The sequence below is a fragment of the Pongo pygmaeus genome, chromosome 2 (genome assembly GCF_028885625.2).
Source record: "Pongo pygmaeus isolate AG05252 chromosome 2, NHGRI_mPonPyg2-v2.0_pri, whole genome shotgun sequence".
Classification (NCBI taxonomy): Eukaryota; Metazoa; Chordata; class Mammalia; order Primates; family Hominidae; genus Pongo; species Pongo pygmaeus.
The window spans coordinates 146,921,290-146,945,651 of NC_085930.1; the positions used below are offsets into that span (position 1 = coordinate 146,921,290).

The 24,362-nt window shown below is 38.4% G+C and overlaps 1 protein-coding gene across 8 annotated transcripts in view; it reads left to right on the forward strand.

Annotated features, from left to right (window-relative positions):
* ARMC8 (armadillo repeat containing 8) overlaps positions 1-24,362 on the forward strand; it is a 110,632-nt gene that overhangs the window by 69,765 nt on the left and 16,505 nt on the right. For all 8 annotated transcript variants that reach the window (XM_063662205.1, XM_054480745.2, XM_063662207.1 and 5 more), the window contains 6 exons: positions 6,592-6,674; positions 6,984-7,065; positions 11,775-11,861; positions 14,671-14,763; positions 17,351-17,500; positions 18,830-18,925. In XM_063662205.1, coding sequence (XP_063518275.1) covers positions 6,592-6,674; positions 6,984-7,065; positions 11,775-11,861; positions 14,671-14,763; positions 17,351-17,500; positions 18,830-18,925 — 591 coding nt within the window. The remainder of the gene's footprint in view (positions 1-6,591; positions 6,675-6,983; positions 7,066-11,774; positions 11,862-14,670; positions 14,764-17,350; positions 17,501-18,829; positions 18,926-24,362) is intronic.

The following is a 24,362-nucleotide window of genomic DNA, read 5'->3' on the forward strand; positions in this document are numbered from 1 at the left end:
AGAATGCAGTAAGAGAATTGGTTTTCCAGTTGAACTGATTTAGGAGCAAGCACTGCAACTGCCCTTACTTGATTCGTGGAAGACCATGTACTGTTGGAGATTTTGGATTTGGGTTTTTGGTCTTTGGTTTGTTTTTGTTTTGCTTTACTTTGTTTTAATAAAGGAGAAATGGTATGAGGATATACTCAGGAATAATACACATTAGGTGCTCAAGCATTTCCATGATGTATATGGCATCATGTCTTTAAGTATTCTGTGGTCATCTTATAAAATCACATGGTCACTTCCTAAAACCTAGTGAAAGATCGGTTTTCCATTTGGGAGAATGGATCTCTCCCCTGACTCTTGCTGGTTCTACCCAGTCTATCCAGATAAGCTGGTTGTATATGCCTATTTCATTCTAGTATCTGCCTTCTTACCTCATGGCCCTTCTCTTTCCTCCCTAGTCTCTACCCCATTTCCAAAACTAGTGTCTTGATGGCGCTGACATGAGATCTTGGGTTTATAGTGCTCGTTTCCTAAAAAAAAAAAAAAAAAAAAAAGTAAGTGAGGAACTCTAGACCTTAAATAAATGGTCCTGCTAGGAAAGACTCAAGTGCGTGTCCTGGGACTTGTCTTTATTGACACTTAAGAGACTAAATTGCCATCCACACCCAGCAGGTCCAGTCTCTGTTATACATCCTTTTTCCTTGCCAGACCTACTCTCTCTCCCTGACCTCCCTGTGCTGTACCCTGCTTGGCTGCTTAATCCGTCCTGCTTTAACTAGAGTCTGGATTTGATACCTTATCCACTTAGATCTTAAATGGCTGCGGCTTGTGATTTTCAGAGTTTAATTCCAGGTCCTTATTCTTTCTGGCCAGTTCTGTCTTGTTATTACTCATAATCCATTAAAACTTTATCTGGAAACTTTCACAAAAGGCTATTTGGAATTAAGTTATATTTGCCTGGCTATTATGCACATTCACATAAGTGACTGATGTTAAGAGAGAGCCCACTTTGCCACCCACTGCCTTGACACCCCCCAACCCACCCACTTTGAATTGTCTGAGAAGTTTGCTGACACCACTAAGAATCTACCTGGTTGCAGTTTCCACATATTTTGCTTGACCTGGTTTCAACACAGTTGAAGCTAAAGTCCAAGCTAAAGTTTTTCTAGTATCTGAAGAATGTTTCATCCTGGATAAAGCTGGAAGAATAGTTTGTCTTGTTTTTTCAAAGACCATATCTCTGACTGTTAGTTCTTCATGTGCCCAGAGGAGAAGATGGCTTATGTCCTGGCCACAACTAAATTTTGGATCTACTAAAGCTCATGGAGAGCTGGGAAGTTCCCTTGTAGCCAAAGGCCCATTTTCAAGTTGTTGGAGTTCCTGTGTATACCATAAACCACCACCTTAGTATTATCTGGATTCTGCATTTTCCCCATGATCCTCTGGACTGAGTGCCCCTCTTTCCCACTGGTCATAAAAGTCTTGTCCCGATTACAGGGGGCTCAGATCCTGTTCTAATAGATCCTTATCTACTCCTGCAAGAGCAGCAATGCAAGAGACAGTTTTGCAAAAGCATGTCGTAAAAGCTAAAGACACCAGCAGAGAGGTATACAGTACCTGGTCCATTGACCTAAAACGGTCAGTTGAGGATACAACATTTTTTGTGTTACTTAATTCTGTGGGTTACAGCCCAGGCCCCTAGAAAAGCCTAGGAAGAAAGATGGCCTCCTCCACTCTGAGGATTCAATCTACTACAAATACCCCTTCTGGCTGGGCACAGTGTCTGTGTAACAGAGGGCACTGTCTCTTTTTCTTTTTTAGCAGATCCAACCAGCTATGCCACAGGGCATATTTGCTGAGCTATGGCCGAGGAGTCTCCAACAAGAACCATGAGGGAGAACAACTTTCAGCTTTACTTGGCATTGCTCTTACATCCTGGAAGGACCTAAGATGCCTTTGCAGGTTGCTAGGACTTGGCACCCTCCATCATATCAAGGCTGTGGAGCACGGTACTGGGGTTGTTAAAAGGCACCATGGAGGACATGTTTTATTGCTCTTGGCTTTCCAATCCCATGTTTGAAAAGCTGTCTGGTGCACTATTAAACCTTCATATGGGTCAGAGGGCTGTGGCAGCAGCCACTACCAGCTCCTTCCCTGCTGACCTGAAAATTTTTTCTCTGGACTGGATTCCAAACCTTTTCCTGTCTTGTGATCACATTTTTGTCCTCATTTTTGTCAGTGTATTCACTATAATGCCCTTTGTATCCATACACAGATGGTCTCCATGCCCTCAAGCTTGCAAAACCCTAGTTAGATCATATTGTCCATACCCTTTTGGAATTCAAAGTTTACATTCTAATTTGTATTGTTTTTCATTCTCACTCCCAGACTGATGTGTTGTTGGAGAAGGTGGACCAGAGATTCAAGCATGCTTTCTAGAACCCTAGCAGGGTTACTGAATTCTCTTCATTACAAGTTCAGTTACAGATTCAGGCCTTCTGCTATAGACATTCTGATAGACTATGATCTAAGAAGGGTCAACTTGTGCCTGAGGGGAAGACACCTCCAGATAGTTTTATGACCTGACTTGGAAAGCATTTACCAGCCACCTTATAGCTATACTCTGTCTCCAAAGTATCAGGGACCATACACCCCTAGAAACTTTAAAAGAAAGCAACAAAGCTACACTCTTAATGTTACAGTGATTGAGCCCTAATGTTTTTCCACTGTCCAAGATCGTAAAATTCCTGTTCTTGAGAAAAGATGTCTTCCTACCTTCCCTTTGTAGATACTTGTTTCAGTGTGTGGCCCCGTGGTCCCTGTCATTCCCAAGGTGTTCTTTCTACCATGAAATCAAGCACCATAGCACTGAAACACTTAATTGCGCTTGCTTATTCAATACTGTGAGTTTGGTAGGAGCAAGGGCTTTCTCTTCCTCACTATTTTGTTTTTGAGTTTCAAAACCATGCCTGTCACTCTCTGGGCACTCAGATATTTGCTGAATACATAATTATAGAAATGCAAGTAGGAGTTGTGCCGTTTGCCTTTCCTTGCCTTCTCCTTTAGCACTCTAAGTAGACCTGAACCGTTCTCCAGGCTCTCCTCACCCGCCTTCTTCCCATGTTCCTTCTAAACAACATGGTAGTTTTGTCCAGACTGACTAACATGATCCTTATTCATCTGCTGATTACAAAAGATTGGAGATAAAATAATCATTACTGTATCTCTTCATTTTACTGAAGGCCCAGAGAGGTAAATTGCCCAAGATTATACAGCAAATCCACTCCATAACATTCCATTTCCCCTGCTTCACCCACTAGGCTGGCTACCTACTCATTTTATTTCTGATCATCACTCTATTCCCTTTCTACACATCAGCCTTCCAAACTTTGGGAAGAGGCTACAGTCTGGACTTTAGCCCATACTAAGCTTGTAGAATTTTCTGTCACATCTCTTGTGTGGAATTAGGCTTTTTCTTGGTGCTAAGCAACTTCAGGGATTTGTGACCTATGGCTATACTGAGATATACTTTATTAAATGCCTACGATTGCTACATCATTCTGGTTCTTTGGTAGATTTACATCTTTGGTTGAATGTAGCCAGGAAACCTTATCTAGAAACCTCTTTCAAGTCTTGGCCACACCGAGGGCAAGCATCTGGAGCCAATGCTAATAGTATTTCTCAGTTCTTTCTGGAGAGTAACCATGTGTTCAATCCATCCATACTTCTACCACCACCACATTCTCTGATGATGTGACTATATCCAGTATAGGCAGTTGTTTCTCCCAAGTTATCACTTCTCATTCTTAAGTAAAAATAATTTCCCAAGCCAGAAGGATCTTTCAGGCATAAGCATCTAGTCTTCCACTGCCTGAAACTTTTGCCTTAGGCTTTTGTTTCCTTCCCATACTGAAGGTACTGATTTGGCCTTGTCTGTTTGAAGAACAGTGACTAGTGCATGATTGAAGTAACCCAGCCAGTCTTTGATGGTTGCTGTAGCACAGAAGATTAAGTAATTTGGAAAACACACTACTATGACCCCCAAGGAAATAGTAATAAGGTCCCAACTAGTTTAATGGAATGCAAAAGGAATGAATATAAGGTATAGTGCTAAGTAAATTGTTTTGGTTTTGTGTGGTAAGGGAGGAAGAGTTGGGGTCAAAATTAGCACAAATGTAGGGCCTGGGTGACTGGGAGAATGTTAAAATACCGTTAGCAAAAACAGAAAGACACAGAGAACAAGCAGGTTTAGCCAAGGCTAGGAGGTGGGAGGACAAATTCAGTATGAGACGTAATAGATTGGAAGTTCCACTGAACATCCATGTCATATTTATTAGGCAATCAGATGTATGGAGCTAGAGGTCAGGAAAGAACTCTAGGACAGAACTTTAGAAAATTTCCCATACTGAGTTGGTTTTGAAGTCACAGCATTGTTATATATAAGAGATGGAGATGGACAGAGCCTTTATTGGATATATGCCCATTTAAAGATGGAAAGTGGGGAGAGGACTAGCTTCAAGAGGTTAAAGTTTGGACACTTAAACGTCTTTTAAACAGGATTGAAAATGAGAGGGCAGAATAAAGATGTGAGAACATTATGGAAAGGTAGTTTTTGGATCAAGGTAGATAGGCTTTGAGCTTGAAGTACCCAACCTTGACAAGAGTAAAGAAAACAGCAAAAGCATGGAGACCTTTCATCAGAAGTGGGAAGTTGCAATGTGTGTCCCCAAAATAAAACAAGGTCCCTACGAAGATGAGGTGGGCACAGAGTGGCTGCGAGCATGAGGGAGGCAGGAAGAATTTGAGGTAAGAGGTAGCTACCATAAGGAATATGGGCATCTCCAGGGGGTTACAAGGCTGGTCACCAGCAGTGAGGGTGCCGCTGAGGTGGGATAGCTTACACGGAAAGAACAGAAATGTTTGGTGGTTTTTCTAGAGCAACATCAGCAGTTGGTATCTGGAGGAGGAGTAATGAGTGGTGGGAGGACAGTGAAAAAGGGAAACTGTCTTCTAAGTGGAGTGTCTGAGCAGGACATCCATGCTGGGGGAAAAGGTATAAGAGAGTCACAAAGAGTAGGTAGACTGAGAAAGGGAGGAGTTTAGGGGCTAGAGGTGACAATGAGGACAGAGAGTGGTTGTACATATCAGTAAGAATGGAATTAGGTTTGGTCTAGGGCGAGGAGTAGATCAATATGTAAATGTTTTGGAAACTAAAACACCAGATAAAAATTACCATTCCTAACCTACAGCTAAAATGTGGTTCCCTATTCTTAATAGATGATGTTTTCCCTGATCATTGTTAATTTCAACAATATTTTCTTCTCTTCCTGTTTGGCTGAAACATCCTGAGGTTTCCCACTCTCTCATGTTCTAAGGTCAGACTTCTGAATCCTCTCATTTTAGTCTAGGTCAGTGATCTTCAACCTCGGCTGTGTACTGGACTCACCTGAGGAGATTAAAAAAAAAAAAAAAATTTAAGTGCCTAGCCCTGACCCTGAAGAATCTAATTTAATTGGTCTGCTGTATGGCCTGGACATAGGATTAAAAAAAAAAAAATCTCCCCAGGTAATTCTTCTGCAAGGCCAACCAAAGTTAAGATCTATTGGTCTAGGTATTCTCCCAGGTGAGAGTAACAACTCCCATTAATGAGTTGCCCATATTGGGAACTAGCTGGTGAGTACAAGAGGACTACTTTAACCAGGGCTATATTACAAGTGTGGCTGAGCATATGGACTCTGGAGTCACATGCCTGGGTACATATCTCAGCTCTGTGATTACAGGAAAGCTCTGTATTATCCAGAATAATGCCTACAGAAGAGTGAAGGTTAAATTGAGTAATATAACATGCTTAGCACAGTGCTTGGCACATGGAAGAACTCAACAAATGTGTTTGTTAATATTTGTGTTGTGATGTTATGAGTACTTTATTCTAATATGAAAAGGCTGTTTTTCAGTAGGCCCACACAAGTCAAATTCAGTTTCTTTCACACACTATTTATTTTGTATCTAGACATTGTTTGATGACGGAAAATTGCAGGTTATCTTATTTTTAAGTTGAAACAATAAAGCTTCATGATTATAGTGATTATATGTAGCAGCACTTAGTGCTATAGTGAAAGATGGCAAGGGTTACTTTTCTAAAAGTTTCAGTTGGTTGGTAAGAAATAGCCACAAGGTGGCTCTGTCAGAATCCCAGATTTCATTTTATGAGGGCTGAGCATGGACTGTGATTTCTTTAGAACCTCACTCTGGAAGGAACCTGCCCAATGAGAGTTCATTTATTTCGTTTCCTTTTTCTCCAGATTCTTTATGTAACACCTCTGCAGTACTTATACCATTTAATTTTTGTTTTAAATGTCTTTTAAAATAAACAACATAACCTGCCCCTTACGCCTGTCATTCAGCCTGGCCGGTCCTTAGTGGGCTAGACCTACCTTTCTGATGAACTGCCTGCCCCCACCGCAAGATGATTGTTTGAGAGGTAAAAACTCTTGCCAAAAACAACGTTAAACTTTTAATGGATGTTAACATACTTGCATTTACAAGCAGTGAAGTTTGTCACCTTCATGTTGTTATTTATGCAGCATTAACCTTTTTCTCCAGATCATTGAGACTGAAAATATGATGGACCGAATTGTGACTGGCTTGTCTGAGTCTAGTGTCAAGGTGCGGTTAGCTGCCGTCAGGTATGAGCTTTAAATGGTCTGAATAAAAACCTTTTGCCATGTATTTAACCTGTTTCCTTTCTGGTCCTTCACTGAGTAAACACAGACTACAAATGTTCCTCAAAAATCTGCTCAGGTGAATTCATAGAGTGTGTAACATTGTCTAACAGAGAGCCCGGCCTCCAAACCCCGTGAAGTGGTCTGATGTAGTTCACTTAACAATGTAGATGTGCTTGAAGTGTACATTAGTCATTGTAAAATGCCAGCCAGTTTGTTTGAAAAGTAAAAGTTTTGGTTTCTTGTGAAGCTAATTTTGATTATTCTTTGTAGATGTTTGCACAGTTTATCCAGATCTGTGCAGCAGCTTCGAACCAGTTTCCAGGATCATGCTGTGTGGAAACCTTTAATGAAGGTAAGAAGAAAGGATCAGCCAGTAACAGCCGTACTCACAGACCCTAGAGTGAGCTGAGCTAGCTAACACTACTCCCTGGTCTAGGAGTATGTCTGATTTTTGTGTAGAGCATTATGAACACTTATCTCCTCAAATCTGATATTCTGAGCATCTGCGAATGCTTCATGTGTGAGGGGGAACTACAGGCCTGATTTTCTTTTTTTTTTTCTTTTTTTTTTTTTTTTTGAGATGTAGTCTTCTAGCTCTGTCACCCAGGCTGGAGTGCAATGGCACGATCTTGGCTCACTGCAACCTCCACCTCCCCAGTTCAAGCGATTCTTCTGCCTCAGCCTCTCGAGTAGCTAGGACTACAGGTGCGCACCACCACGCCTGGCTAATTTTTGTATTTTTAGTAGAGACAGGGTTTCACCATATTGGTCAGGCTGGTCTTGAACTCCTGACCACGTGATCTGCCTGCCTCGGCCTCCCAAAGTGCTGGGATTACAGACATGAGCCACTGCGCCCAGCCAGGCCTGATTTTCTTTTATTAACTAAGCTTTAGTTACTCATCTGATCTCCCTATTTGTTTAATATTACACCTTAACCTTATATCCAGAATTATCCTTGTAATTTTTGGTTCTGAAAAGCAAAGGAATCTGCCATTTACAGAGATAATGTGTCGTTCTTAGTCTCGGCAATCCCTGGATTTTTTTTTTTTTTTTTTAATAGACACAGGGTCTCACTGTCACACAGGCTAGAGTGCAGTGGCTCAATCATGGCTCACTGCAGCCTTGTGCCCCCCGGCCCAAGTGATTCTCCCACCTTGGCCTCCCAAGTAACTGGGACTACAGGCATGTGCCACTATGCCCGGCTAATTTTTTTGATTTTTTTTGAGACAAGGTCTTGCTAAGTTGCCCAGGCTGGTTTTGAACTCGTGAGCTCAAGTGATCCTGCCTTGGCCTCCCAAAGTGTTGGCTAGGATTACAGGTATGAGCCACCATGCGTGGCCCCTGCATATTTTTTAACATAACATTTTCGGTGTTAGGTCTTCTCTTCAGGCCCCTTTTGTCCCCCTCAAAAAAGGTTCAGGGCAAATGAATCTGAATCAAGACTTAGAGCATGCATCAAGTGGCTGCTAATAATGTTATCCCCCGATACATTACAAAACTTGGTCTTTGGTCTATCATTTTTTTTCTTAAGTGATCATATACCTTGCATTTAGTCAACTTAATTTTTTAGAGTTTTGTTTTGTTTTTGCATACCTGCTGTGTACTAAGCAAAGCCTTCAAGTACAGTGAGCTACCAAAAACATTTTATCACAGAACTCTTACTCTTGGCTTAAAGCTTTAGGTTTAGGGGGCAGGGGTATCAGTGTGACAGAAATAGGCAAGAGACCATTCAGGCAGGAAGAATATAAAGTGGGCTTTGAAAGCAAGAGGAAAACAGGAGGATTTTCTGGGGAGCAGAATAGCATGAGGAGAAACATTATGCATGGTATGTGTAGGGAACAGCAAGCGTACCTTTATGACTCTAGTGGAGCAGTGGGATATAATGAGACATACCAGTGGACAGGTAAGGACGAAGTGGAAGAGTTAGACCAATGCCATTGGCCTTGGGAATTGACATGCTGAGTGGTTCTTCCATTGAGGAGGTTCATCTAGTGACAGAGTATATGATTTATGTGTTGAGGTCCTGGAATAAAGCAGTAGGAGTGGCTTAGGAAAGACCATATGAACCCTGGAGCTACTTCAGTGGAAGGAATGATAGATTGAGTGTATGATTCACTACTCAGGAGCTGTCAGGGGGACACCAAGAGTTTTCTATTTTCTAGTCTAAAAAAGTGTCACAATATGGTCTTATGAGGCCTATCAGAACAGTATGTTTCTTTAACAACTTATTTTCAGTGGGCCTGCCTAAGCAGTATGTAACATTGAACTTGACCCATTTTCATCCATTGGCACATCTTCCTGAGTGTCACTCTTTTTCACCCTATTAGACATATGTCATCTCTTCTGAATACTCCTCATTCTCTGATATTCTTTTGCTTCCTGAACCTCATTAAGAGCCCCAAATCTCAGAATGGTTATTTACCTACACTCTACTCTCCAGCTACAATATCAGTGCCTTTCTACGCTTGGAACACACTTGCTTATGGAGTGTGCCAGCTCCCACCAGCAAAAGTTTATTTCAGGTCCACCATCCCTTATCCAAAACTGTTGGGGCCAGATTTGACATTTCTGGATTTTTTAAGGCTCTCCTCAGTTAAGTGGTGTTTTCTTTTACTATTCCCTCTCTTTATTATTCTTAGATTGCACCTTTTTCATAGCAGCTTGATCTTGATTTATTGATTATCCATTCAGGAATTTTTAAATGCTCTTCTGCTTCCCCAAATAATTCCCTTTTCATCCAGAGCCATTTTCCCTGCTCACTCAGCTCAGTAGCCCTTATCATACAAATCAGAAATGGAGTAACATGGTTTCTCTTTAGTTCTTTCTGTGAAAAGGTCTGGTGAGCATTCTAGAAGGGTTTTATATACTTGGGTATATGTGGATATAATCACTCTCAAATTACAATTTTGCTGTATGTTTAAACTATAGTATTAAAAGCTTGGAGGTAAACAAATGATTTACTTCCGATACTTTTTGGTCTCTAGTCGAGAGGCATAACTGTTGATTTTTCCCATTTGCTTTTCCATGTTTTTAACAGTTGGTTAACAAACTGCAAGAAGGTAGACATTTTAATTTAAAAAATTATTTGTGACTATTTTTTGTTCCTATTTTGGTGAAATTGTTTGGTCAGTGTTAGATGTCAGCTTCTGAATTTCACATGTCATACCTTACACTGTGCCAGGTAAGTGGTTTTTAAGTTTGTAGGATCTCTTCTGCTTTAGTTTATCATTAGATGTTATCTAATTTTAATGTTATCTAATAAAACTTGATAAAAACAAATTAATTTCTATAAACAACATTTAAAAAATGAATTATGTCAACCAAAGCAACTTTTTAAAGACTTGATAGGCATTGACTTATTTCAACCAGTGTTTCTAAGTAGTATAGTTTTGGAAAATGATTATTTCTCTTAATCTAAAAACAATTATCGAGCACCCATTTTGTGCAGTGCTACTGAGTTGCTACAGGCCAGTATAAAGTAAACCATAGATACATAGATTATTTCTTCAGGAAGCTTAACTCTATTAATTAAAGGGGAGATTGGCATAACTGCACAAAGAATTTGAATAGGTTGATGGTCATGAGGATCCTAAGAGAGGTCACAAATCATGGCAATGGGACCGCAGAGGAGGACAGAATGACTTCTGACTGAAAGGGCTGGGATGACTTTAAAGCTTGGATGGGGGTGTACCTGAGAGATATAGGAAGGGCAAGGAAAGGAAAGGGTGAATAGGGCCTTAGGGAAGTTGTGACAGACACAGAGCACAGCATGCATAGTATATGAGATTTGATTTGATCTTTATCAATGAACAGTCCATAGGAGAGTTAAAACACAATATCTTAGGAGAGCTGCTTCTACTTTATAATTCACGCTTATTCTTAACTTGAGAACTTCAGACTTTGTTTAGCCAAGGAAAGCAGATAATATATTTAACTGTCTGAAATTTTTTGTGATTACCCATTTCTGGTTTGTATAACTAGAGCTCCTAATACTCCTTTTGGGATCCTAAGCCTGAGCCTGATCTGATCCCAGATGCAGAGGATTTAGTTGAAGTGATTATTGCATATAAATGGTGGTATTTATGAAGACCTTGTCTCTTAGAATCTAGAAAGAACAGGTTCTAATAATAGCAACTAACATTTATCATCATGCTGTGTTGCCTTCTAGTTCAGTGAAAGTCCATGGTAGTTAGTTTACTGTATACCTATTATGTGCCTGATAGCATCAGCAATTATGGTACTAAATTACCATTTTCAAAGCCTTACTTATATAGCCGTTACTATGTGCCATTTACTCTTCTAAAACCTTTTTATATATTTATTCTCATCACAATCCTGTGAAGCAGATACCATTTTATAGTTGAGGAATTCATGTACCTATTTAGTTGTTGAGCCCAAATTTGTATCCAAGCAGTCTATGTTTTTCATTTCCCTGCTACAGTACTTCCCTTATTATTCACTATATCACATTTAATCCTAAATAGTTCTATCAAGGAGGTCTTATTTTCCTCAATTTATAGATGAAGAAATACAGGCTCAGGCTAGTTAGTGGAAGTGTCCAGTTGGAACTAGGTCTGTGTGATTCCATTTCTGAGAACCAGTCTTCCACACTGTCCTGCCTGTGCAGTAGTAGCTTGCTTGATTCTTCAGTGCTCCTGGTCAAACAAGCCCTTCTAAGGACACGTCAGAAAGTCAGGCTGTAGGACCATTCTGTAGACTCATAAGGGGCTTGACTGATGGAGTAGAATGAGCTCACTTACCCCAGAGCAGTCCCTTGGCCTTCAAGCATTTCACGTAGAGTATCTTTCCCTGACATATCTGTCTCCTCCCTGCAAGAGCCCCCAGTGAGGCTGCAGCTTCTCCAAGCAAGACAGATTTGAGGGCCTTAGTCAGTCATAATTATAGCACTAGGAAAAGTTTGACACAGTATCAAGTGGATTCTTCCTATCTCTCCAATATGAAGAATCAGGTTGAAAGATAATTGTTCTTGTTTTTATTTATATTTTATATCTCATCTTCATCATTCCAAATCATTAATAGTATCCTTTTTTAATTCCATAGGTTTTACAAAATGCACCAGATGAAATCCTAGTGGTAGCATCTTCCATGCTATGTAATCTTCTTCTTGAATTTTCTCCAAGCAAAGAGGTTAGTATTGATTTTCTTTTCCTAGACTTTGCCCAATACAGCTAGAGCTTACTCAAATACTTTTTATAGTAGTTGACATTGAAATTTGTAGGTCGGGTTTAAAAACTCCTTCGGAATTGTTTGATTGCATAGGGGTGGGGGTGTGCAAATAAATCATTCATTTTAAAATACGGTTATCATTTCCCATTATTCTTTTTATTCTATCTGACATATTCAGCTTATTTAAAAGATATTACATCTTAAAGTCAATCTAAACTGCCTGAAGCTGTGAATGTAAGAGATGTTTCTTACAAATAGTAGACTATTCTCAGGCTATCTTTACTAAAGAATAAATTAAGACTAAATTTTGTAAACCAGGATTATAAGTCATTTCAAGGAGATAACTGCTGTCATTGGAAAATCATCTTTTGATGTTTAATGTTAATGGTAGTTGTTTGGGGAGGGGTTGGATGGGGGTTCCCTTCTGCATTTTATAAAATATTTGAGTATGTATTCTTTTTTTAATAGGAAAAACTAAAATATACCTTAATGAAGAAGGGGAAAACCTTATAAAGTTAGTTTTATTATGTCATAATATCCCTGATCTGCCCAATCATGAACTCAGGTTTATTGTGCATTTAGTTGTCCCATTTGTGTTGAATTTATTTGCTGCAGTATAACACTTGTAGGTGTTGACTATAATTAAGAAAGGTAGTATTAATAAGATGGAGGTTCTGGCCAGGCACGGTGGTTCACGCGTGTAAACCCAGCACTTTGGGAGGCCAAAGCGGGCAGAACACTTGAGGTCAGGAGTTTGAGACCAGCCTGGCCAACATGGTGAAACCCCATCTCTGCTAAAAGTACAAAAATTAGCCGGGGGTGGTGGTGCATGCTTGTAATCCCAGCTACTCCGGAGGCTGAGGCAGGAGAATCACTTGAACCCGGGAGGCAAAGGTTGCAGTGAGCTGAGATCGCGCCACTGCACTGCAGCCTGGGCGAAAGAGGGAGACTCCATCGAAAAAATAAAACAAAACAAAAAAACAAGATGGAGGTTCAGAAATAGTTATTCAACAAGCAGGAATCTTGGAACAAACAGGGCAAAACTGGTAGTTACTCTGATGGAAGAGAAAGGCAGAACAGTACACCAGAGCTTCCATCAGTTCTCTACCCTGTAGATGGGGTCTTGGCCTGATGATAATCCAGTCACAGCTTGTGTACCACCGTTAATCATCCTTAACTGCTCTTATATTGCTCCAGATCTACCTTCAGGATATTTAGGGTCTGGTTAGGAAATAGGTAGATGAGCTCAGGCAAAGGATCACTAATAACGATTTTTTTATATTGAAAAATTAATTCCCAACTTGGGCAACATAGCAAGACCTTGTCTCTACTAAAAATTGAAAAATCAACCAGGCATGGCACACACACACCTGTAGTTCTAGCTACTTGAGAGGCCGAGACAGGAGAATTGTTTGAGCCTGGGAATTTGATGTTGCAATGAGCTATGATCATGCCAGTACACTCCAGGCTGGGCTTCAGAGCGAGACCCTGTCTGAAAAAATTAAAATGAAAAAAAAAAAATAGATTCTGAACCAAAGTGGGGGAGGGAAATGCTATAAGAGCATTTTTTTGTGCCAACTGACAAAATTAGAGTATGGGCTATAGATTTGATTAAAGTATTATTTTAATTTATTATTACCTTTCCTGAATTTGGTAACTGTACTATGGTTATCTAAGATAATATCTTTGTTTTTAGGAAATATACATTGAAATATTAAGCGTAAAAGGGGCATGATGTATGCATCCTACTTTCACATGGTTCCGAAAAGATAGATAATGTGGATTAGGTAGATAGTACGAGAGAGATGATAAATTAACAATGGCAAATGTTAAAAACTGGCAGATCTGGGAAAAGAATATCTGAGCGTTCCTTGTATTTTTTGCTACTTTATAAGTTTGAATTTATTTCAAAATAAGTTTTTAAAATATAATTTGTACAGTTGAGAAATATATACCCCTTTTTCTGGGTATATAGATCTGGATTGCTTCTGACGTTTCTATAATCCTCTTGACAAGTGACCTTTAAGCATTCATTGATGATGGTAAATCTTAATCCTCTAAGGTTTGAATATTTTTTAGAAATTAGCAAAAATTCATGTTCAGTCAAGTATCATAAATAAAGTTAAGTAGTTAAACTAAAGCATGGTATTTTAGGTGTAAAATGTGGCATGACTGTAAAAGTACAGGACTGTTTTGCTTGTATAATTGATAAGTAGTCCTGAAAATATCCTAAAAGATAAATTCTGCAGCATGTTTGGAATAAGACTGACAGCTTGGAAGGAGGGTGATTTGGTTGTCTAAGTTCCTTTATATTTCTTTCCTTTACCAACCATATTACTTCATAGAGTTTGTAAGCAATGCACAAGATATACACATAAAGCAGAAAGTGACAGTCTCAGCAAAAGATGAGAGTGGGGAGCTAGGTAATGGAGTCATAAGGGTCTGTGTGAAATGTACAGATAACTAGAATGTCACCTGAATCCTCCAGGACTACAAGGATAAAAGGAAATGACAGAGTGGTTTGGTTTTGTTTTCTTTTTTCTTTTTTTTTTTTTTTTTTTTTTGGCTTTTTGGATTTATGAGAAAATAATTGTCTTTGCCCTTCTCAAGGTGATTTTTATGGCTACATCACTCATGCTTTGCAAAAGTTGCCTGGAATTGAGTAAGAGTGGGGAAGAAATCACAGACAAAGTGTCAAGGTATATGCATGTTTAGTTTGCAAACTGGACTTTAAAGCTGTGATTCTTTTTTTTTCCCTGTCCAATGGCAGCCAATTTTGGAATCAGGAGCCGTAGAGCTACTTTGTGGATTAACTCAGAGTGAAAATCCTGCTTTACGAGTGAATGGAATTTGGGCTTTAATGGTACGTTTCACTTTTATATATATCATAACTTACAAAAGGAATACAGCTGTTGTCTAAGTTAGAACTATAATGTGTTATTTGAAATGTCTGGAATTTTCTTTTTCAAAAATCTTGCTATTTTTTTCTAGTTTTCTAATGACTAGGACCTAGAAGGCTTAGTATTAAACTAACAGATTTAACTGTAAGCAAGTTATGCCTCCATTCTCTTATTTCTTATTAAGAAAAGTGAACAGATGTTGAAACTTAGCTAATTCTGGGAAAATAAATTTTCCTTATCATGAACATATTATATTTTTTGTAGCGCCACCTACTTTACAAAGCACTTTCATATCTCCTTTGCTCTTCAGAACAACTTTATGATACCAGCCAGAGAGTTCTTACCATACTTTATAGATGAAGTAAACTAAGGCACAGAATGATTATTTTTTTTATTGGCAAATAAAAATTATGTGTGTTTATAATGTACAACATGATGTTTTGAAAGATAGATAGATTGTGGGATGGCTAATTTGAGCTAATTAATTAACATGTATTACCTCACATACTTAACCATTTTTTGCAGAATGATTAACTTGTCGAAGGTAATAAAATTGGTGCATAAATACTTAATAATTTTTTAACAGTTTCTAGTAAATAATTTGTAATATATTCTAAAACTTTATGAGGTTAGAGAACCATTTCTCCTTAAGATTATTAAAATTTTCTTGAAATTGTAAATAGAGTAATCCTAAATTGATTTTTAAAACATATTTATACTATTTACAATTTAATTGCTCTGTACCAGACACTAAGCTGGGCGTTTTATATTTATCCCTAATTCTTATTTTAAGATATATTGGTATATATTCACTTTACAAATGGGAAACTAGGACTCAGGGAGGGTAAGTGAATTGTGAAGGTGAAGGCCTCACAGCTAATAATGGAAATGGGTTCAGAACCTTTTCCAAGCCTGTATTCTCCCTGTTCCATGCTATATCTGCTGTGTTTTTATACAGACTTTAGGATAGAAATAATTATCTTCTAAGAAAGCAACAAATCTGTAGTTTCACAGATATTTTTCTCCTGAACTTTGCACAGCTTTTAGCACTTCTCTTTCTTGAAACTCCTTCCCAGGACTTATTTTTTTTAAACTCACTTTCTACCTAGCTTCCTTTTCAACTGCTTCTCTGAGAACATTCCCCCAAATTTCAGTTTCTGGTTTCCAATTCTCATTACATCAGTTTCAGGGACTTCATCTCATAACATGGTTTCAACTTCCCCTAATAGGTTACTTTGAAATCTACATATCCAGATGTAACTGTTACCTGTTTCCCAGATCTATCACTTAAATGGCATATGGGACTTCATTTCAGAATCCTGGAGGGCAACAACCACATATTATGTCTCTAGTTTACAAGATTTTTTTTTTCTTTCTTTTTTTTTTTTTTTTTGGATACAGAGTCTCTCTTAGTTGCCCAGGCTGGAGTGTAGTGGCATGATCTCAGCTCACTGCAACCTCTGCCTCCTGGATTCAAGTGATTCTTGTGCCTCAGCCTCCTGAGTAGCTGGGATTACAGGTGTGTGCCACCACACCTGGCTATACAAGAGATTTTTGTATCAAAAGTTGATTTGTAAGTTGTTACTTGGAATTTACCATGGTTTTTGTTTTCTTCAGACATGTATAGCTTGGGATTAAGCTGGGCTAACCCATGATACAAATTAGAGAAAAAGGAGCAAAATAGCTACTAGCCACCTGGGATTACTGGTAGCTCAGACACACCTCCTACCCTCTGGAGAGCTTCCTGTGTGATACAGCCCAGCCATGCCAACACCTACCATAGTATTGTGAACACAATAGATGTTTTCATGCCAGTAAAGTTAAGAAAACCCACTGCTTATTTTCTTCTGTGAGTACTTTGAAATCATTCTTAAAAGGCATGGCACAGTATAATCATTAATAGTCATTTCGTGTACAGCAGGCAACTTGATAACCATAAAGATATTCTCAAAAGTGATAAATGAGTTTTGTATTTATTTGAGAAGTCTTAAGACATTCAAATGTCTGTACCTAAAAGTGGTCACATTCCTCATGTAGAAGTATATCTAAGAGTAACAGTTACTTTTCTCTTGACAGACAGAAATATAGGTGATTAACAAGAATCAGGAAAACAGATTGATTTATCCTTAAAGATTTTCTGCAGATTCTGTTTGTACTTTGAAAATTATCAGAGTTGGCCAAGCCTGGTGGCTCACACCTATAATCTCAGCACTTTGGAAGGCCAAGGCAAGTGGATCACGATGTCAGTTCAAGACCAGCCTGGCCAACATGGTGAAACCCCATCTCTACTAAAGATACAAAAATTAGCCGGGCGTGGTGGCTCACGCCTGTACTCCCAGCTACTCAGGAGCCTGAGGCAGAATTGCTTGAACCCGGGAGGGTAGAGGTTGCAGTGAGCCAATATTGTGCCACTGCACTCCAGCCTGGGGGACAGAGCAAGACTCTGTCTCAAAAAAATTAAAAAAAAGAAAATTACCAGAGTTACTATTAAAATATAATTTAATAAAGTAAATGTAGACATGATTCTTGCAACTTCTTTAATCCTTTCAGAATATGGCATTTCAGGCTGAACAAAAAATAAAAGCAGATATTTTACGAAGCTTGAGTACTGAACAGCTATTCCGGTTATTATCAGATTCAGATTTGAATGTGCTGATGAAGACATTGGGACTTCTTAGAAATCTCCTCTCCACTCGTCCTGTAAGTAAAATCACCCAGGCTTCCAAATTAGCTAGCTCTGCATATGCATTGCAAGACATTGCTCTCTCTATGCTCTCATTAATATCTGCCCATGAGTGTGATTCAAATGCTGCCCCCTTCCAAAGAAACAAGGAGTTGATGTCTAAACCTGTCACCTTCATAGGTGTTCTGGGAGCTGCTTCACCATATCACCCCTATTCTCCACTCCTACACTGCTTATCCTGTCTCCCTCTAATCCCTGGAACAGAGGAAAACATGACCAGTGCCTACCTTGATTTGTTACTTTTTTCTTACCTGGTATGCTGTCCAGGATGGATTTTCTCATCTGCCTAAATCACTTATCTCTGGGGCCTCTGCTTCTTTCCCTTTAGAGAATTCTCAGAGCCATTCCATAGACCATCTCCCTACCCACATTTACGGGATTGACCTCTGAAGATGCCAGTGTAGAAAGCAGTGGATACGTGTCAGAGTAGGAGAGGCTGAGCCTTGCTGGTGGGGTCCCTCTCGATGTTCTCTAATGCTCCCCAAGAAACAATGCAAGTGGCCTTCAGGTAGATGAGGAAATATGAGTGGTTCCCTTCTCTGTGCCCCACAAGTTGTCATTATGCATTTATTCTCCAAGATAGTATTAGGAAATCTACACTGTGTTTTCCATGTCTCTGGCTTTGTCCATTACCCCAGTCCATTTTTTGTGCTTCCTTTTTTTTTTTTTTGAGACAGAGTCTTGCCCTTTCCCCCAGGCTGGAGTGCAGTGGTGTAGTCTCAGGTCATTGCAACCTCTACTTCCTGGGTTCAAGTGATTCTTCTTTCTCAGTCTCCCAAGTAGCTGGGATTACAGGCGTGTACCACCATGCCCAGCTTATTTTTTGTATTTTTAGTAGAGACGGGGTTTTGCCGTGTTGGCCAGGCTGATCTCGAACTCCTGACCTCAGGTGATTGGCCCGCCTCGGCCCCCCAAAGTGCTGGAATTACAGGTGTGAGCCCACTGCACCTGGCCTTTGCTTCCTTTTTCTTTAATATATTTGAGTTTGAGGACCCCCAATGATTGTGCTTTCATATTCTGTCAGGTCAACTTTATGTATGTATGTATGTGTAATGTGTATATACATATGTGTGTGTGTGTGTGTGTGTGTGTGTGTGTATGACATATTTGAAGGCAAACTGCAGCTTCAAAATATAATAAACACTGTTCTTTGGCATCTAGTTCTATATGCTATAGTGTTTTGCATGAAGCAGTTGTGAATCATATTGTTTTAACTTTTAGAAGCCTTCTATTTGTCCTGTGGTCTTTGTTTCTTTGATAATTATGGATTTCCCATTGTTTTACAGCATATAGATAAAATAATGAGTACTCATGGAAAGCAAATTATGCAAGCCGTCACTCTTATTCTAGAAGGGGAACATAACATTGAGGTCAAAGAGCAGGTACGTTGTTCCTTTTTCTTGGAGAATATTTTCTGAATGTGAGCACAAAGGAAGTTCTTAAGAGTCTCCTGAAATATTCAAATCTGCAGAAGACAGAGTGCTGAGATGGGAGATGTTCTAGAGATAGGAAGAAATATCTTCCACCATCCCTTAAACTCTCTTTAAGACTTCTTCTTCCTGAAATAGAGGAAAACATGACCAGCGTCTACAGTTTTGCTCTCTGTGTCATGCACTGTGCACACTGTCCCTGTCTCTACAGGAGCAGCCACCTTTCATCATCCTGGAATGAATCCTTTTTCCAGGATAAACAAGTGATTTCCAGGATAAATAAATAGTGATTTCTAGCCCTCTCTACCACCATGCTCTCAACTCAAAATTCCTGCAACTTGCTGATAAAATAATTCCTCATCCTGGAGATAGTTTTCATTTCTTTTCTCTTAGGCATCTTATTCCTCATCCCATAACCCTACTTCCATTAAGTTTCAGGAGGGCAAGTAAAGGGTAGGTATTAAAATACGAAGCTGTGCATTATTTATCAGGACAGTTGGGAATTATTTTTCTTTATTTTCTGGGATTTATCATGGGAGTTTTAATGTATATATTTTATTTTGCTCTAAAAACAAAGGTCACCTGCAAACTTAAGATTTTAACACAGGACCAGAGGTACTGGTGATCTTCAGTTTTTTGACATAGGTTTTGGCTACATGGTTATGTTCCCTTTCAAAATTCATAAAGCTGGCTGGGTGCGGTGGCTCATGCCTGTAATCCCAGCACTTTGGGAGGCCGAGGCAGGCAGATCACGAGGTCAGGAGATCGAGACCATCCTGGCTAACACGGTGAAACCCCATCTCTACTAAAAAAATACAAAAAATTAGCCGGGCGCGGTGGCGGGCGCCTGTAGTCCCAACTACTCGGGAAGCTGAGGCAGGAGAATGGCGTGAACCTGGGAGGCGGAGCTTGCAGTGAGCCGAGATAGCGCCACTGCACTCCGACCTGGGTGGAAGAGCGAGACTCCGTCTCAAAAAAAAAAAAAAAATTCATTAAGCTGTAGACATATATGTATGTCTATCTGAAAGAAACTCGCCCAAGGTCATCAGTAGAGAGCTGGACCCAGAGAGTCTAACTTCAGGGGCTGTGCTTCTCATCTTCTGTATTCTTGAGTTAAAGTAATTCAGCCAGCCTTGGAAGAACAATCCAGGAAGTAAGCATTGTAGGTCTTAGGAGCTGCAATTGAATTTGTGAGCAAAAAGATGGTAGGTTTGATAAAGTGATTTTAAGACAGATATTTTACGTGATGTCTCTTAAAATTTTTTTAAAAACTGTTTTGATGAAAAAAATTTAACACAGAGAAAGTATAATCTCATAAGCATCACTAAAATTAGCTGAAATGAAATCCATTACTGAAACACAACAATGAAGAAAATAAATTGTTCAAAATAAACCATTGTACTTTGAGAGGATAGAAATGAATTTTGTCTATAAAGACAACTTACCTGGATAGAATTTCAGTAACTTGAAAAGTGAAGCAAGACAGAAAGGTGAGGCAAGATTTGAATGAGGGCAAAATGAAAGACCAACAATAATATTGTTTTTGCAGGACACAAAGGAACTTTCTCATACAGATTTTGGAAATGATCTGGAAGTAGGCGAGTATGGGAGGCTAAACAGTCAGCTGACTAGCTAGAAGTTTAATGCTTCTCAAAAGCACCTGATAAATTATTTTTTTGACTGACATACAATTGACATACAATAAGCTGCACATATTTAAAGTATACAGTGTTTCAGTTTTGACACGTGCATCCACCTATGAAACTGTCACCACAGACAAGATAGTAAAACATATGTATCACTGCCCTTAAATTGGGAACAAGACAAGTATGTCCATTTGTACCACTCCTGTTCAACACTGTGCTGGAATTCCTACCAAGCAAAAGAAGGCAAGAAAAAGAAATAAGAGGTATACAGATTGGAAAGGACAGTATGAATGCCTATAATAGAAAATGCCATGGACTCACCAAAAAATCTAGAACTAATAAATGAGTTAAGCAAGGTCACAAGATAGAAAAGTCAGTTGTATTTTTATATACTAGCAGTGAACAATTGGATATTGAGATATTAAACAGTACCATTTGCAGTAGCTTAGAAAAAAAGAAATTCTATGTATACATCTCACAAGGATTTGTATACTGAAAACTATAAAAACACTGATAATGAGAGAAATCCAGGACCCAAATAAATGGAGAGATATACCATGCTAAAATGTTGGTTCTCCCCAAGTTGGTTTATAGATTAAGCACAGTCCCAAGCACAATCACAGCATGTTTGTTTATAAATATTACCATAGATGTAAATATCTAAAATCTGTGCCTTTACATATAGATTTTAAAATCCGTATGAAAAGGCAAAGGAACTAAAAAGCCAAAACAGTTTGGAAGAAAAAACAGGAACAATTGGAGGATTCACAGTACCTTATTTCAAGACTTAATTATAAAAGTACAGTAGTAATGAAGACAGTATGCTTTTAGCAAAAAAAGATAGCACTTATCGATCAATGGAACAGATTAGAGAGTCCAGAAATAGACCCACACATATATGGCCAGTAGATTATTGACAAAGGTACAAAGGCAACTCGGTGGAGAAAGAATGGTCTTTTCAAGAAAAGATGCTGTACAAGTGCCAAAAAAATTAACTTTGAACTATACCACACACTTGAGATAAAAATTTACTGATAGACATAACATAAAAGGTAAAAGTATAAAACTTAGAAAATGCAGGAGAAAATCTTTGAGATCTTAGATTAGGAGAAGAGTTATTAGCTATGAAATTTAAAACATCATTCAGAAAAGAAGGTAAATTGGTCTTCATCAAACTGTAAAACTTCTGCGTCGTGAAATGCACTGTTAAGACACTGAAGCGACAAGCCATCCACTGGAAGGAATATTTGTGGATCAGATATCTGACACATGACTTGTGTCCAGAATATTTGAAGAATTCTCAAAACAACAAGAAAACAACCAAATATAAAACTGAACAAACAATATGAACAGACACTGCACAATAAAATATCACTATGCATCTTTTAGAATAGCTAAACTGTTTTTAAAACAGTACAGTTGCTAGCAAGGATGCAGAGCATCTAGTGGAAATGCAAAATAATACAGTCATTTTGGAAATGGTTTGACAGTTTCTTACAAAGTTGAACATATACTTGCTATACCACCCAGCAATCCCATTCCTAGCCATTTACTCACATAAAATGAAAACCTAAGTTCACACACGTTCGTAACAACTTTATTTGTATCACCAAAAATTAGAAATTAACATCCCTCAACAAACTATGGTGCATTAATATAATAGGATATCACAGTCACAATAAAGAGGGACAAACTGTTGCTATATGTAACAACATGGATGGATCTCAAATGCATTATGCTATGTGAAAGATGCCAGATACAATACAAAAGGCAAGATACTATATGATCCCATCTGTATGGCCATCTGTAAAAGACAAAACAGTAGAGACAGAGAACAAATCAAAGGTATCCAAGGCTTAAAGGTTGGGGGCAGGATTTGACTATAAAGGGATAGCACAGGACAATTTAGGGAGGGAGGCAGTGATAGAACTGCTCTGTAAATGCTGATTGTACTGGTGGTTTTAAGATTCTATACATTTGGTAGGCCAGGCATGGTGGCTCACACCGTGATCCCAGCACTTTGGGAGGCTGAGGCAGGCGGATCACTTGAGGTCAGGAGTTCAGGACCAGCCTAGCAACATGGTGAAGCCCTGTCTTTACTAAAAATACAAAAATTAGCCAGGTGTGGTCACGCACCTGTAGTCCCAGCTACTTGGGAGGCTGAGGCAGGAGAATCGCTTGAGCCTGGGAAGCAGAGGTTGCAGTAAGCCGAGATCACACCACTGCACTCCAGCCTGGGTGACACAGCAAGACTCCATCTCAAAAAAAAAAAAAAAAAAAGATTCTATACATTTGGTAAATAAAATTACTACCAAAAGAGTGAATTTTACTGTATTTCATAATTCTGTTCTCATTTCTACAAATGAAATGCCAATTGGGATTTTGATCGTATTGTATTTATAAATAAATTTGGGAGGAAGTGACATCTTAACAATATTGAGTCTTCCAATTCATGAATATATCTTCCCAATTATTTAGGTCCTCTTTAATTCTTCTTATAGCAGTGTTTTGTAGTTTTTTATATATAGGTCTTGCACTCCTGGTCGGATTTATTCCTATTTCATATGTTTGATGTTTTTGTAAATGTTATTTTTAAAATTTTGATTTCCAGTTGTTCGTTGTTAGTATATGGTAATACAATTTTCGTATGTCAGTCTTGTATCCTGCATTCTTGCCAAAGTCACTTTAAGTTATTTTGTGTGGATTACTTAAAATTTTCAACAAATGATCACATCTGTAAATAAAAATAGCTTTATTTCTTACTTTCCAATCTATATGCTATTTTGTTTTTCTTGTTTCATTGTCTAGCTAGAACTTCCAGTGTAATGAGATGAGGATGAACATATTTGTTTTGTTCCCAATATTAGAGGAAAGCACTCAGTCTTTCACTATTAAATATATAGGGTGTAGGTTTTTCATAGATTCCCTTTATTAAAGAAAGGAAAAGAAATTATCTTCTAGTTTGTTGAGTTTTTACCATAAATAGATATTGGATTATTTTTACTTTTTTATTTTTAAATGCCAAACATGAGCCATAGATTTTTTTTTCAATCAATTACTTTTTTTGCATCTGTTGAAATCGTTTTTTTTTTAAACTCTGATTTATATGGTGAATTCATTTGATTCAGTTTCAAATGTTAAACTAATATATTTGAGGTAAACCTAATTTAGTCATTATGTATTATCCTTTAGATATATTGTTAGATTCAATTTACTGAAATTTGGTAAGGAGTGTTTCACATCTATATTCATGAGGGGTATTGATGAATAGTTTTTTTATAATGTCTTTTTCTGGTTTTGGTATTGGGATAATGCTGGCCTTGGGGAATGAGGTGGAGGTATTCCTTCTTCAATTTTCTGCAAAAATTTGTGAAGAATTAATTACTTTTTTCTTCAATTTTGATGGAATGCTACCAGTTGGAATCATCTGGATACGATGACTGTTTTGTGGAAAGGTGTTTAACTACAAATTCAGATTTTTTAATAGAAATAGGACTACTCAGGTTATCTGTTTCTTGTGTGAGCTTTGGTATTATGTGTCTTTCAAGGAATTTGCTCATTTCATCTAAGTTTTCAAATTTATTAACATAAAATGGTTCATAATTTCTTATTCCTTTTTCAAGTCTGTAGTATCCTTTGCAGTATCCCCTCCCTTGTTCTTTATATTGGTAATTCTTTTTTTTTTTTTTTTTTCTTGGAGACAGAGTCTCGCTCTGTCACCCAGGCTGGAGTGCAGTGGCCGA